We start from the raw sequence: 17,326 nt of genomic DNA on the forward strand, positions 1-17,326 counted from the left end.
TTAGTGCAGCAACTTCCGAAACCCTCGGTCTGTTACACACGCGTCCATCCTCAGGTCTATCACATATAACCCTCAGTTTTAAGTCTAAGAATGCATTATCGTCCAGAATATCCCTCGCCATTCTAAAAACTTTAGCATGAATATTGAACTCATCAACATGATCTTCAACTTCTGAACAGTGTTCTTGTCAATTTCAGTATTGTCTCTGTCCATTTTATGTGACGTTAAAAATAAATATAGGTAATGATCACGAAGAAATGAACTATTTGTGGAATATTAGAAATACCTGAAACACTTCATTCTATTAGAAACTTCATTATCTATGTCATAAATATATAGCTGAGCATATTGGGGATGGTCTCTAGTTTCTGGTAGCAGAGTACCTATTCAATGACAGGTTTGACCGTGTAGTCTCAAAGTTGGTGGTCCTCCGGTCTTTGAGTATGTTGTGTCAAATTTCATTCCAGGAGAAGTAAACGAAAACATTGAATTGTATGTTCTAATATTATTCCGATAATTTTTGCTGTCGGGAGATGTTTTATTAAACAGCAGATGCTTCAACAGTGGTGGGGGTTCCTCAAGTAAAGGCAAAACAATTTTACCACCGCGACAACAGCGATGGAATGTTGGAACATGTCCCTTTTTGGTTTTACTGGCACGTTCCTGAAGCCACATCTGAGCATGACAATATGTACATTCCCATATTTGATCTCCTATATCAGAGTATTCTGCAGATTTATAAATTAATATATTGTCATTACTGATCTAAACATTTGATGTGTCGTTGAAATGTTTATTCTTTCTAACAATACCTTGTAAATTTGAATCCGGTAAGGGTTGTTGTTCAATGTCATTATCAGAGTCTAAAGTATTGGAGGAACTGCAATCATCCTCTGAGTTAGACAGTGGTTCCTGGGAATATTGTGTTTCAGGTTGTACGACAGAAATCTTCCTATTCTCCAATATAAGCCTTCTTCTCTTGCGAGCATCAATTGAATGAGCTTTATCTTGTAGTTTTTGAATAGAAACTGGGGAGACTCGAGTTAGGGATGGGGCACTGTTGGGATGACCACATAATGTTTTCTTATTTTGCAATATCAGCCTTCTTTTCTTCCTTGCATCACTTACGTCAGTTTTATCTACCAACTTTTGGTATGAAACAGACACAGGAGAATGACCTGATTCATTGGATATATGTGTAGATATAGAAGGTAGTACAGGTGCTACACAATTAGTTATTTGAGAGGAAGTAGATTCTTGTGTTTTGGCAGTGCGTTGCGCATCTCTCTTCTCCTTCAATCTAAGTCTCCTACTTTGTCTAGCAATAGAAGAGTTAGTATGATTGTTTCGTTCATTAGTTTGTATCATATTTCATAAAGATAGTAAGGATGACAGTAAGTAGTGCATAGAAGAATTTGAGTGGAGAAATTATATATATATCAATTAAAATATTAAACTGTATGGATTAAAATTATTGGAGTTAAAACAACGTTATGAAACAAACAGATATACTATTAATGGGGTATGTTGGAAAGTTGAGTGGGATGAGGCAAATGAATGGATAACTTTGTTAACTGTCTCAATAAGTGAAGAATAATTTGCTATATAATTGCTACAATGAAAATGTAAGGTCTTGTCATTATAATTTCCAAACGTTATGTACAATCCTTTATATAACCAATTATAAGAGTCCGTATTAATGATAACATGAATGAACATTAACATATTTCTAACTCTTATGTGGACCTTTATTTAAATCTGTGGCTGATCCTATTATCGAGGCTAAAGGAATTGTATCAAGTGTTGTTTGTTTATGTTGCTGCCCCTAGTGTTTTGCCAGCATTGATCCCAACGCCCATGCAACCTCCACAACATACTTAACCTACTCTGCACAAACAAAGACAATCAAAAGCAATTCAATTACCCCACGTGATCAGATAAATGTCATCAAATTTAAGAGAATACATCCAGTGTCATATCGCTCAATCAGAACCGAAAAAGGTAACAGATTCTTAACACACACAATAAAAATAAAGGAAAACAGTTACAAAAGCACTACCTGACCACCGTACTCGTATTCTACGTACTCTTATATTAATTATTATTTATAACATCCAACGAATCATTTTGTCGGTGCATTTTATCCGTGTTGATATCTCAGCAACATTGCGAATTCTTTTTCATGTTTTTTTTAGATTAATTAACATCCAATGGATGATTTTGTCTGTGCCTTTTAGCCGTGTTGATTTCTCGGCAATATTGCAAATTCTTTTTCATGTTATTTTTTAGATTAATTTTTTATAATAGCATGTAATGTTTAAAATGAATTAACTTACAATTACTAAGAGACCAAAATCATATAGAAACATAAATACCTCAAGCTGGTCAGCCGGTATGGAGTTTATAGGTATAACCTCCTATTAAACGGGTTCGAAATGAAAACGCAATCATTAAATTAAAATACTTCATCTGTGTTAAGCTGATCACTAAGCTCTTTCACAAAAGGATCATTCTTCAATAACATAACTACTGAGGCATTCTTCCACCGTGGTTGCCACTTGATTTTGAAAGTCATCTTGCGATCCAACATCTCATCCAATGCCAGTGGGAATTCCAATGGATCATGAATGACAGCCTGTACAAGGATGCAAACCAATGAACATTTAAGTCTTGCATAATTGTCTATGTTTTTGGGAGAGTATGTAAACGAAAATACCTTGATCATTGTATGGCGCAGCTGAGAAGCAGACAATCCCAAAAGAAGTTCACACTCTCTGTCCCAAAATAGAAAGTTACAGCTATTCCCTGCATGAGTAACTTCAATCTCAATCTTATACCTACATTGCCAATATAGATAGATCACACAAACAGGGTCAGTGTCACGTATCTTGACGATCAGACATTTAAATGAAAAAACGTAAATCATATGACAAGTATGAAAACCTAAAAATCTATGCCTCAATGAAATGGCCTGCCTCACACTCAAACGGAGGTTTGTCACCACGCACAATACAGGAGCAAGCATGGCAACCACGATAATACCAGCCATAGGGAGAGGCCACCAGCATTTTAGTTTCTCCAACAGTCGCACAAAATGTAATCTGCAATAAGGGTATAAAAGAATAATACGATACACAATCAAATGCAACGAAAACATGGAAATATATAATAAATCACGATAAATTGCGAACAAATTGGAAACATACAGTCCTAAGTTTTATGATATCCCCAATAGGCATAACAACGACCTTCGAAAGCAATTTCTGAATAGGAGTCAACTGTTGATTTTCAGAGTTTTGCGCTGAAAGTTGCGAATTCGAACCCTCCTGCGCAGACAAAGTAATCATGGACTCCTTCAGAATGCTGTCAAAAGAAGACATTAGTGTGAGCATCACATCACATAAAAATGGAACCCATATGAGGGCATATTCATGTCGCATACCTTTCCATAAATTCTTTCATTGGCAGCAAATCAGTATTCAGACCAAGCAGAGTGACATTAAACGTGTTTGACACGGACAATGGAAACTTTCCTATACCAATAGAGTGTTACATAACTTTCTATTACAAAATATCAGGATATCTTACACCAAGCTTACACCATCACTAACCATGTTCCTTGACTTTGGCATATTGGAGCATGACAAACATAGGACCAGAATAGGATTCCCAAAGCGTACAATTGATAGTATTATCATTGAAGAAATAATACAAACCATGTCATCTACATAGTCACATAAGATATGTTGGATAAATTACACGAAATATATAAATACAAACCCGTCGTCCCGCAACATCATGTTAATCTGCTGCTTCCTGGCACCTGATGTGGTCTGAGAATACCCAATACTTTCCACCATACCAATGACGTCTTAAAACACATACATCACAAAACAACTTAACACGAAACAATACATAAAAAACAAACGCTGTAAAACAGAAGAGAGGTACAATATTTTACCTATTAGCACATCCTTGTTAAAGTTACCGGTTATTATATCAGTAAATTTAGTAAAAACTAGCGGCTTTGGTGGTATTTCATTCTTGTTATCATCCGTAACCGTTGTGCCTGCGGTAAACTTCAACAAAAACTTATGCGACGGAGGTCTGAAAGCCGCGACATTAGGCTGAACCTTAAAATTGGAAACAGTGTAACTATGATCCAATGCCATTTTTTCATATAATAGAGATACATGTGGTGCAGGAACAACAACATGTATGTCACCACCCTGTGCAACACAAAAATCAATATTAGACAGATAACAAACCAAAAACAGTATAGGAAAAACCAACTAAAGAAACCACTTCATTACCGATACGTCAATAAAAATCATCTCAAAATGCTCCCTCTTGTTAGAAACAACCTTCCATTTATGGTGCACTCGAACAGAAACTTTCCAAAGCTCTTTGCTATCGTTGATGTCACAAATTTTCGCCAATGGTCTGCCCATATCGTACAGCCAGTTAGCGCAAGCAGCAAATTAGAAGTGGTCTGATACTACAGAAAAGTGGAAGCCAAAAATGCTATAAATAACACAATGATTATGTATAATGTAGCAGTTACAAACTCTTCATTACATAACTGATGCAGAGTGGAAGGTGAATGGACAGAAGAACATAAAGTGCTCATTACATAACTGATGCAGACTGGAAGATGCATGGACAGAACCACACAAATGTTAATTACGTAACAACTCCATAGTGGAAGGTGGATGAACAGAACTTCATATATGAACAGTCCACGTGGCGCATCAATAAGCAACATTGCAAAACAAAATCCTACTCTAAGAATAAGCCACTTGGCAGCATGACAGGAAAAGTTCAAAAAGATAGAGTTTTCTTATATTATAGATATGTGCATCAAATAAAACTCTTCTCTTTTATTGATGTAATTTTGTTATAATTCTTAGTTGTACCTTCATATGAATTTTAATGTATAAATTATAAAATTAATGGTGTTATAGTTTTTTTTTTCTAAGAGTTGATCATATATGTTAATCAACAATATTAATGACATTATAATAATTTTAAAGTCATTTGTATTTATTGTTTTGTTATTACGTAACTTTAAATATTTGTAATTATATTTTAATTTTGTATATTTTGTACTTATGTTATCTTAATAGCATCTTAATTTTATCTTAATTTCTAAAATAAATTTGTGTCGTCCCAAAAATTAATCTGGCAAAAAACAATTTTGTGCCAAATTTGTTTTTATATAGATTAATATTCACCAATAAATTTTACAACAAATTACAATTATATATTGTTAGTCTTAATAAACAAAAATTTATAAAAGAAAGAGCATCGATTATTTTGTGGAGAAATAAGAATTTCATGCAGTGATGTGCATAAAATGATATCCTCTATCTTTCAAGAAATAGGTGATATGATAATAAAACAAATTTAAATTTATAATGTAAATGAAAACAACAATACTTATATAATAAATTATTTACTACTCCCTCTGTCCCAAATTATAAGAGAAAATCACTTTTTAGATTCATTAAATAATTAATGTATCTGGTCTATATATAGACCAGATACATTAATTATTCAATGAATCTAAAAAGTGATTTTCTCTTATAATTTGGGACGGAGGGAGTACTTATTAGGATGAATACAAAATTATGTCAAATTAATTTTTATATTATATTAAGAAAATAAAAATAAACTTTTGTCATCATGACAACCCTAGACAAAATCCTAGCAAAAAAAACTTATGTGTCAATCTCACATGTTTTTCAAATTAAAATTATTAATAAAATTGATATAATTATAATATCTTTATAATAATAATAATAATAATTATTATTATTATTATTATTATTATTTAATAATTTTATGTCTCTTAACTGAATTATAAGTTATGAATAATATTAAAGATGATAATACCGTTCATATTTCTATTCCTATTTCAATCCCAATTATAATTAAGAAAATAAAACTTATAAAATATTTACATTCCTATTACAATTATTAAGGGTGTATAAAATAAAAACTATAATTATAAAAATCTAAATTTAATATATAATTTTAGAATATATTTAAGCAAATACCATTAATGTGTAATTTTTCAAAATCCATTTTAGTTTATTCATTAATTTGTAGTGGAGTAATTTTTTCCCAAATTAATTAATAGATTATTTAAGATTAAAAATTATGATATTCATGATTATTATAAATTTATAATATTTTTATATTATAATTTTCATAGTTAAATTCTGATATTAAAATATAAAATTTATATCTAAATATATCCCGTAAAAAGTATCTTTCATGCAAAAAAATAAGATAAAAAAATATTATATGAAAAATATATATTTACTATTTCTTAATTATAACTCACTAATTTCATTTCTTTATAAATTATACATTAAATTGTCTATTTCAGAAACCTCTCAATTTTTGTAACTTTAATTCTCATAAATTTTAATTTTATTTCTTTAATTATTATTTTAATGGTCATTAAAACTATAATTAATATACACAATAAATTAATGGTTTGTGAACTAAAAATCATTAGAATCATTGGATTTGGAATCACTTTTCACTCTTTTAACTTTTCATTTAATAGTCATCTACCAATTTTGGAGGGAACTATAAAATTTATTTTGGTTGTCAATCAACTCTTGAGTGGTAATACTTCAATACATCCTAATAAATAGATTGGTAAAGTATTTTAACTCTGTTTTTATTGGTATCAAATATTTTTTCACTTACTTTTCTAATTTTATTTATTATTATTATTATTATTATTTAGTTTATTTTACTTATTTAATTTTTGTTACAGTCATGTTTTTACTATTTTAATTCTATTTTTATATATATTATAATGAATATTTATTGATTAAACATATTTTTTTAAGAAGTGCATATAAAATGGTGGTTCAATTCAAATCATATAATATTGAAGCAGATGAAATATATTGGATGTACCATTTAAAAAATATATATAAAAGAAGAAAATATCAAAAGTATCATTTTAAGAAAATGGAAAAAAAGGAAAGATCAAAAGTACCATTAAGATATGAAGTAACTATTATCAATTTAAAATTATTGTAGGGTATGTAACCAAAAAAAAAATTATTGTAGGGTAGTTTATATACAATTTTTTATGGGTCGGGATAAAATAGTGATAATTGTTTATGATGTTAATTTTTTAATTTTTAAAATGGTATAACTTTTGTTAAGTGTTAATAATAAAAATCTCTTTTTTTCTAAAACTATGATCATTCAATTTCTAAAATAAATAAATTATACTAATTAATTTATTAATTGTATTGATAAATATTTAAATTTTAAAATAATTAATTATAGTTTATATTGAATATAATTCTACAAAAGATGCGTTGTTTAAAGATGCGTTGTTTGTATCCCCATAATCAATTATAGGGCCGGATTGTTTCATAAATTTAACCGTATATTCTTATTCAATCAATTACTTTTTATTGAATTTAAATAATATGGCGATAAAATATATATAATAATATTTTATGTTTGTAAAAGAAAATATATTCATAACTATTAAATTGGCATTTATATCTAAATTTAGTTTAGGTGAAAGTAAAACTTTTAACCTACTCTATTATAATTTATAATTAGTATAAGCCTCATATCATTTATTTATTGAAGAATTTGAATTTCATACAATATTGAACACAAAAATTATATTATTTATATTTTATTAAATTTGTGAATGGATGATAAAATTAATATAAATATATAAAATAATATCAAAACAAAAAATAGTTTTATAATAAATTATTAATTATTGTCTAAAATAAAAACAAAATTATATCAAACTAAATTTTACAATAAATAAAAAAAAGGAAAATACAATATCTTAATAAAAGTTCTATAATTCAAACTGAATTTAATTGATATGCATTATTTTAAACTTAATGATAGTCGTTACATTTTTTTGTAGTATTTTACTTTTATTAATATCACATATGTATAGTTGTAATTCACCGACCGTGTAAAATATAACATAAACTTATAAAAAAAATTAAAATTGATTATGAAAAGAGGTTTATATAAATTGTCAACTGCCAATATAAATAGATATAATATAAATTTCTATATTTTAACTTTATATATTATCAACTAAATATAAATATTTGTATTTTAATATTATAATATATTAACAACTAAAATATATGAGATTTTTGATAATTTTATTTTTAATAAAAAATATTATTAAATTATTATTTATTAATTATAGTACATAATTTTTAATTTATATATCCGCGCATCGCGCAGGCCACAATCTAGTATAGAGAAATTTTTAACATTTTTTGAAAAAAAGATTTTGTTTAGAAAGATTAAATAATGTTTATCATTAATGTACTTTTACTTTTTGAAATACTATAACAACAAAAATAATATTTGAACATTTTGTCTAAGTCCTCCAAAATCCTCTAAAACCCTCCTTTAATATAAAGGGTGAAGTCACATTTTAGTCTCTCACAAAAACTATAAAGATCAGATTAGTCCTTGAGAAAAAAAAAAGTCCCTATTAAATCCCTTACAAAATTTAACCGAGCCATGTTAGTCCCTCAACTAACATTTTTTTAAAATCGATTTTTTTCTTACTTTTGAACCGTGACTGGACTGCTAATAAAGACTCATTTTAGTCTCTCACAAAAAAGGAAGAGTCCAAATTAGTCCCTAAGAAAAAAAAGTCTATATTTATCCCTTGCAAAATTTAATCAAGTCATGTTAGTCCCTCTTTTAGTATTTTTTTTCAAATCAATTTTTTTTAAATTGTGACTGGACTCCTATTTTACGACTGTTGAATTGAAATTATTTATGAAGGGATTGTAGATAAATCATCGCGATACCACGACGTTCTTTTCTTTGTTTGGTTTATTATCAGGCTTATGGGTGGATGATTATGGTTTTTGTTGTTATGTATTCTTGTGTTTTAGGTGTCGTTATTGTTTTAGTTGTTAATGATCTTTTAGGAAGGTTTAGTTTTGTTACTAAGGTTATTTAGGATAATTTCTTTCTTTTGTAAATAATACTTGTGGCAAAAATAATACACATGGTATATTGGACGAAAAATGATTTTTACCATATCACTTAGATTTTGATGATAACAAAGTATTTAATGAACAATTAGGTACACTAACATATATTCAAGTGTGTAGGATCATTAGTCAAAGAATTTACCGGACTCTGAATCTAATTGGAACATATGAAGAGAAGCTTGAGACTCGGATTCTGAAAGATCAGAATATGATTACTCAAACTCTGAATGATAAGATTTTAATGTCTCACATCTAGGGAACCCAGCTTCTGGTGAAAACTTAGACTCTGAAGACCATGTGCAAAGGAACTCAACCTATGACCAGTACTCAATTTTTGAAAGTAGGTCTATCTTGTCAAGTCTAGTCATAGTTTAAAAATACGAAAAAAATTGTTTGAAAAATATATTAAAAGAGGGACTTACATGGATCAGTTAAATTTTGTAAGGGATTAAATAGAGACCTTTTTTTTCTCAGGGACTAATTTGGACTTTCCCTTTTTTGTGAGGGACTAAAATGGGTCTTCACTGGTGGTCCAGTCACGGTTCAAACGTAAAAAAAATCGGTTTAAAAAAAATATTAGTAGAGGGACTAACATGGCTCGGTTATATTTTGTAAGGGATTTAATAGGGACTTTTTATTTCTCAGGGACTAATCTGACCTCTATAGTTTTTGTGAGGGACTAAAATGGGACTTCACTCTAATACAAATTTTGAGTTCCCCCAAATTAAGGGGTTTTTTTGTATTATGAAGAAAATCAAACCCTCTAATCTAAAATCTTTCTATTCTTTTCCCCCAATCCTTCCTATTTTTCAAAGCCCTCCCCTCCATTCCCCTCTAAACTTCCAAACATAACCTTATGGAACTCTTCCATAGGTAGATGCATCTACGAAAAGGTTTGACGTTATAACACGCGCCAGACCTTTCCCTTCCCCCGTTCTCTTCATTTCAAACTTTTATCTCTCAAACTCTTAAAACCCTAAACACTCTCAAACACTCGACCTACACTGTCAACATCAAGTATCAAGATATTCCATCAAGTTCAAATCGTTATTTAATCGGTAAGTTTTCAATATTTTGACTTATTTTAGAGTATATTGAAATCGAATTAGAATATGATATTTAGGTGTAGAAATGATTGGATAGGATTAGAGATATTGCTTAGAGACAATGTAGGTTCTGTTTGTGGTTTATTTTGGACAATCAAGCAAAACAAATTGAGTTTTTTGGGTGACTGAACAGTGCAGTTACGCCATTGCGTTTCTAAGCTTCAGTAGATGCACCTAGGGGAGAGATGAACGTTAGGGCATTCCGTAGGTGCATCTTCAGAAGCACCATACATTTTGATACTAAGGGCCTTCCGTAGGTGCATATACGGAAGCACCATACATTTTAAAACTAAGGTGCTTCCGTAGGTGCACCTACGACAAAAGTATTTTTTTTATTTCTTGTTTATTTATAAATCATTATTTATGTATCGATACATATTATCTAAGTAGATGCTATCACAATGCAGACATTATGACTCACAGTCCGGATAGAGATATACATAGGAGGGCTGCACAACACGCATCCATGCGTCATGAACAGGCGCGTGTAGTATCTCAGGTGACTGATGGAGCTGTTGTTTCACCTGATACACCCGCTCCAGCCGGGCCTTCTACATTCATCCTAGTTAATGGGCTCTCTAAGTCTGTTCCATTTGATACACCCGCTCCAGCCGAGTCTTATCCATCTATCCCCGTTGAGGGCCTTCCCCGTCTACTACTACTTCACGGAGGCCCCGGGATGATGCTGAGGGTTCCTCACAGATGCCACCCCACCGCAGACGTTGTCGTGGCACTTCTTCTACTTCTATTCCTGTGCTAGTGACGGGCGATACAAGATCTGATGTGCCACTTCTGGCGGGACACGAGGATGAGCCGGTGTCAGAGCCTATCTGGTATCCTGGCGGTCCTATAGACGCATCCCTTTTGATAGGGTATGTCGATCATGCAGCTAGGCGTATATGGGATGGAGAGGTAAATTTTCTTTGTTAATTACTTTTTTTCTTCAGTTTCTGAACTTTATTACTATGCATTATATTTATTTTTTTTAAAATTTCAGGATAGGGATCCACAGAGGTTCTACAACCATGACCGGAAGATTGCGGGTCTTGTGCAGCCTGACGAGCCGTGGTTCCAGGATGTACTAGCAGCTTCTGGCCTGAGGGACCTCTGTCAGGTGGGTTACACGACGATACATAATGGGATGCTGATGGCATTTGCAGAAAGATGACATCCAGAGACTTCCTCATTTCATCTTCCTCAAGGCGAGATTACCATCACTCTAGATGATGTGGCATGCCTCCTGCATCTACCTGCCAGGGGTATCCTCCTTGGTCACGGTAGGCTGACGAAGAAGGAAGCAATGGAGATGCTGATTGCTGAGCTGGGGTGCGATCCAGATGACGCACTTTAGGAGGTGGAGAGGACCCACAGGGCGCATGTGAGGTTTCACACCTTCTAGAGGTTATATGACAAGGAGCTTCTTGCGGCACATCAGGGTGCTTCCGGAAGTGCATCTACGGAAGCTGGGGGGAAAAATTGGAATTTTATGTGGTGGCTAAGAGATCCATAGGGTGGATTGAGAAATTGTCAAATAAATTACTCAGTTTTTTAAGAAATACTATTTTGATTTGATATTTCGTAAATCTTTGAAAACTTTGGTACTGTTAAAGTACCGGTTTTTAAAAAGCTCATTCTTTTATAGAAATTTTAGCAGGACTTCAAAAAATATTATAGTGTAATTTTTAACACTTGAGATTTTGTCGACAATTTTGTACAACTGTGATTGCACTGATAGTTGTGTATGGTCTAGAATGAATCCAAAGTTGTATAAATATGTATCATGTGTTGTTAAACAGAACATCTTAAAATGCCTCACTATTTGTTTTTAACATGTGTGTACTTTAACATGGTGAAACCTCCAGTTGATTTTGGGCTCCCAAAGGATACCACATTTCTCGCTCTTTTGAGATGCAAATTGAATAATATGTTGTTCGACACCAAGAACATAAAGGTGGGTAAGATCAAGTTTCATGCACCATGGATCGATATTAATGGAAAGGTGAAATACGACCATATTGAGCTTAAGACTGATGAAGATTTGAATGTTATGTGGAGAACATATCATTGTATCCTAACAAAGGGACACAATGATATAATAAAGATGGTGAAACGCCCAATATCATATGGTAGTGTTTGTGTTTTTTCTATTTATTATTGTTATGTAATAGTCTGTGTTAAGTTAAGTTAATTGTAATGTGTTAAGTTATGTTCATCTTGCAATAATGAAAGCGGCAAAATGTTATTTAATAAGGTGTATAGTGCAAATGCTTGAGTAATAATACACATAATTTAGAAATAGTAAGAAACTAATAATAATGTCAAAGTATAAACCTCGCCATCTTGGTTTAGCAAATCCATGAGGTTATCTATAATGACTACTATTATCTGAAGATGCTGTTGGTCATCCATACCATGTAGAGGCGGTGGCACATCATAGGAAGGTCCTCCTGTATCAAAAGATCCAACATCAACTCCATGCTTAACAAGTGAGATGATGTGAGGGTGTGATATAATAAGGTACCACTCTAAGTAATCATCAACATATTGCATAGGGAACTGAACGTCTACTACATGATTTCTAATGGCACAAGCAGAATTGATAATGTTACCCACTGTTAATTGTTTGGTTTTTGGTTGGCATTATGTTTGGTAAAACTAACTTATGTGAAGATGTTAAAGAAGATGTTATATCTTCAACTAAGAAGACATGTCGAACAAGATGTCCTATTCTGGACACTATGAGTATTCTGTTATGCCTTTCGGTGTGACTAATGTACCTAGTGTATTCATGGAGTATATGAATAGAATTTTTCATGAGTATCTTGATAAGTTTGTGGTTGAGTTTACCGATGATATTTTGATCTATTCCAAGAGTGAAGACAATCATGCGGAGCATTTGAGGATTGTTTTATCAGTGCTAAAAGAGAAGAAGTTATATGATAAGCTTTCTAAGTGTGAGTTTTGGCTAAAGGAAGTAAGTTTCCTTGGTCATGTGATTTCGAGTGGAGGTATTTCTTTTGATCCGTTGAAGATTTAGGCGGTATCTCAATGGGAAACTCCAAAATTTGTTTCTGAGATTAGAAGTTTTCTTGGTTTGGCTGGTTATTACAGGGAGTTCATTGAGGGATTTTCTAAGTTATCGTTGCCATCGATGCAATTGACTCGGATGGATCAAGATTTTATTTGGACTTCGCAATGTGAAGCTAATTTCCAAGAGCTTAAGAGAAGGTTGACAGCCGTTCCTATTTTGATTTTGCCGGATCCGTTGGAACCGTTTGTTGTGTATTGTGATGCTTCTTTAATGGGTTTAAGAGGTGTGTTGATGTAGAAAGGACAAGTGGTGGTAGCTTATGCTTTAACACAACTTAAAATTCATGAGCGGAATTATCCGACGCATGATTTAGAGTTGGCCGCCGTTATGTTTTTTTTTGAAACTTTGGAGACATTATTTGTTTGGGTCGAGATTTGATGTGTATCGTGATCACGAGAGTTTGAAGTATTTGTTTGATTAGAAAGAGTTGAATATGAGGCAAAAAAGATGGTTGGAATTCTTGAAAGGCTATGATTTTGGCTTGAATTACCTTCCTGAAAAAGCTAATGTGGTAGCCGATGCATTGAGTAGGAAATCATTGCATATGTCTATGTTGATGATGCGAGAGATGGAATTATTGGAACAATTTAGAGATTTGAGTTTGGTTTGTAAAGAGACATCTTCGTGTGTTAAGCTTGGTATGTTGAAGCTTACTTATGGTATTCTTGATGAATTCTGGACGCGCCGCGAAGACTTTCTGGCTTGAGTTTGCGCCGCGAACTCTGGACGCGCCGCGAGCTGTAGGAATTTTGTAATTCTTATTTTCTTGAATTGATTTGGGAACTTGTATTCTATTGATTTATGAATAATTATCATGAGTTTTGATTAATTTTTTAGCATGACGCCGAATGGGGTTTCTTGCGAAGATTATTTGCTTGTCCCAAACCTTACGCCAAATGGGGTTTGAAAGCTTAACGCCGAATGGAGCTTTAGAGGTGGTTATCTAGTCTAAGAGATGGATAATCGGCTTGCCGGAAGAGATAACTGAGGGATCCACATGCATATCGCATAGAGTCACACTTGAGTCGCACGTGTCAGTGTGAATTGTTGTTGATGTGTGATTATGTGATAGGATTATGTGGAATGATTTTGGTGGATATGCATATATGTAGATGTTGTGATTGGTATTGTATACTTGAATTGTGTTTCATAATTGTATACAATTAAAGATTGTGGTAATTGAATATAATTACTTGAATTGTGGAGTTATGTATTATGTGATAAACATGTGAATCTTGGTATATTATATATGATGCATGTTTATGCGAAGAGTGATGAATTCTTGGAATGTATTCTTGTTGTGTTTTACATTTCCCATTATTATGTTTATATATAATGATTTGAATTCTCGCTCTTCTGTTTGAATGATGTTTATTGCGACATCGCGCAAGTTCCAAAGATTAGTGATGCTTCGGAGGAGGCTTAGCTTGGAGTTTTAGATCTCCTTAGCGTGTTTCGACTAGGTAGTCATATTTTGCTCTAGTCATATGTAACACATGAGATTTGAGTTTATTTTTATTAACTATGTTTTGATATTATGAGATATTGTTTTTACTCGTATGTATCCTATATTTGAATATGATATATTTCTTGATGAATGGCCTTTGAGCCGAGATGCTGAGATATGGTGAATGATGTATGGGAATCATTCGAATTACCATTTTATTTAAATGAAATGATTATTCCGCTTGTGGCTTTGCATGTTGTTTGATTCTGTGTTACTAGAAAATGACCATTGCATGTTAAAGTGTTAATTTTGTTTTAAAATGTGTGTAACGCCCTCAGGTGGTGCATGCTTGTTACTCTGATATGTGCAAATATATGCCTTGTTTAGTAGTATTTTTTTGGGGTGTTACAGTCAGACCTTCGAGGAACTCCTCTTTTGTCAAACACAAAGGTGCTCCTTGCATCTCTCCAGTGACCCTTGGTTCGAGCGAACTGGACCCTCTCAAAATTTTCCGAGGCCTTCCGATCATGGACGGCGCTGCATCGAGGGCACATAAGGGCTTCAGAATTCTTCTTGTGGCAGTGAACAAGAAACTCAAGGAAGGATATTTTCTCCTGCTTTAGGGTAGGCATATTGCATTTGGTCTTCCTGTTTCTCAGCATTTGGGTTCATATTGACCGTGTTAAACTCAAGGTTAGTGTAACGCCCATGTTATTTTAATTATTTATTTTATTGTGTGTTTTATGAATTAATTATTAATTAGATGCTTAGTTGGTTTTATGTCATTTTGTGGGGTTTTAGCAATAATGTTTTAATGAGATTAATAGCTAATGGGCCTAATTTAGCGTTGGTGTTAGTAAGTGAGAGGTGTTAATTAAAGCCCATTAGAAATAATAAGAGAGTTAGTAAAAGTTAGGGTTTTAGGGGTTTTAGTTTTCATAACACGTAGAGAGAAAGAAATAGAGGAGAGAAGAGAAAGAAGGGAAGAAAGGAGGAACTAAGAAGAAACCCATTGAAGATAGAGTTGTCTTCAATCCAAACATAAGATAAGGGTGGGGTTCTTTCATGATTAGGGATTCTATGATGATATGCTATGGTGGGTTTGATTCTATGCTTGATTCCATGCTCTTCTCTATTTTCAATTTGATGTTTGATTGTTTGTTGAAATTGGTTAGGGTTCATACTAGATTTCTATGAAATTGTGATCCTAAGTATGATTGATGATGTTTGTATGGGAACCCATGATTAGAAATAAGTTTAGGAACCTTACATGTGTGGTAAGTTGCTTTCAATTGATGCATAAATGGTGTATGGGTTAGTGGGTGTTGCATGAGGGGATTAGGGAATAAAAATGGTGATTTTTGAGTTTTTACGCAGCGTAGGTCGACCTACACAGAGGCCTGGGTCGACCTGAGCAACCCAAAAAGGCAGAAAATCTAGTTTCCTTCATCATGCGTCGACCTGTAGAATTCCTTGCGTCGACTCATGAGTCGACCTGATCTAACCCAAGGGGGGTAGAAAGCATCCATGCGTCGACCTATGAATCCCTTGCGTTGACCTGAAGATTTCCATTTTAGGCAGATTTTGTAAAGACCATAACTTTTGATATGTAACTCCTTTTTAAGTGCCGTTTGAACCTTTGAAAAGCTGAGATCATTTCCTATCTAATGAAAATTATTTGAATAACTTTTGAAAACATTTTCTTGGATTGTATTGTCCTTCTTTGGTTAAGTATTGGAAAGTTAATTAAGTCGTTCAAGTTGATTAAGTTGGCTATGTTGTGCAAATTGGTTATGTTGGTTATGTTGTTTATGTGGTTTTATGTTGTTTAAGTTATATTTGTGGATGTGCATACATTGAGTCACATCCATGGAATTATTTAAGTTGGCCTAAATGGCAATTTTTTAAGTTGTCCTCTATGGCAAATGATTAAGTTGGCCCAATGGCGAATGTTTAAGTTGGGAGGTTACTCCGAATGGTACCACATGCATACGCATAACATAAAGTTGCATGCTGAGTCGCATTTTGATTTGTTGTGGTTGAGATATGAATGTTGTTATGTGTTTGATGACATGATTATGAATTGGAATATGTTGTTATGATTGATTAATGAGATTATTGTCGTGGTGCAAGTTGCTTATATTGAGAGGTGGTGAAATGTATATGATATCGCCTTGCTATAAATATTATCATACTTTCTTTTATATTGTTTGATATCTCACCCCTTTATTTTGTTTCACCGTTACCTTTATATTGGTAACGTGTAGGTGATCGAGATGAGTAGGTGATATCGTTAGGCGTTCGAGTCGGTGTCATATGCTCTGATATGTAGCACTCGGGGGGGATTAGCGTTTACTCGCATTTTTTCATGACTATGTTGGATTATTTGTTGTTCTTTTGAGAGGATTATGACTTGTTGTTTCTAAGTTAGGCTGAGATGCCACCTTGTGAAGTTTATGACTTTGATGTTATTCTGTTGCATTGTTACCAAAGTTGGATTGGTTTAATATCGTTAATTGCTATGAGTTTCTCCCTATTGATATGTGCTATGTGTCTATTATAATGAGCTATTTATGTGTTCGGTTTCAGTTTAATAAATGGGACACTTCATGTCTTTTCTGTTTTAGAAAATTTTCCGCACTCTGAT

At 32.7% G+C, this 17,326-nt stretch overlaps 1 protein-coding gene across 1 annotated transcript; it reads left to right on the forward strand.

Annotated features, from left to right (window-relative positions):
• The first annotated feature begins 10,553 nt into the window (after positions 1-10,553).
• Positions 10,554-14,147, forward strand: LOC131604846 (uncharacterized). Its single transcript, XM_058877261.1, has 4 exons — positions 10,554-10,791; positions 10,902-11,053; positions 11,139-11,255; positions 14,070-14,147. The coding sequence occupies exons 1-4, from the start codon at positions 10,554-10,556 to the stop codon at positions 14,145-14,147; spliced, it is 585 nt and encodes a 194-aa protein (XP_058733244.1).
• The last annotated feature ends 3,179 nt before the right edge of the window (positions 14,148-17,326 follow it).

This window comes from Vicia villosa, linkage group LG5 (genome assembly GCF_029867415.1).
Source record: "Vicia villosa cultivar HV-30 ecotype Madison, WI linkage group LG5, Vvil1.0, whole genome shotgun sequence".
Lineage (NCBI taxonomy): Eukaryota > Viridiplantae > Streptophyta > Magnoliopsida > Fabales > Fabaceae > Vicia > Vicia villosa.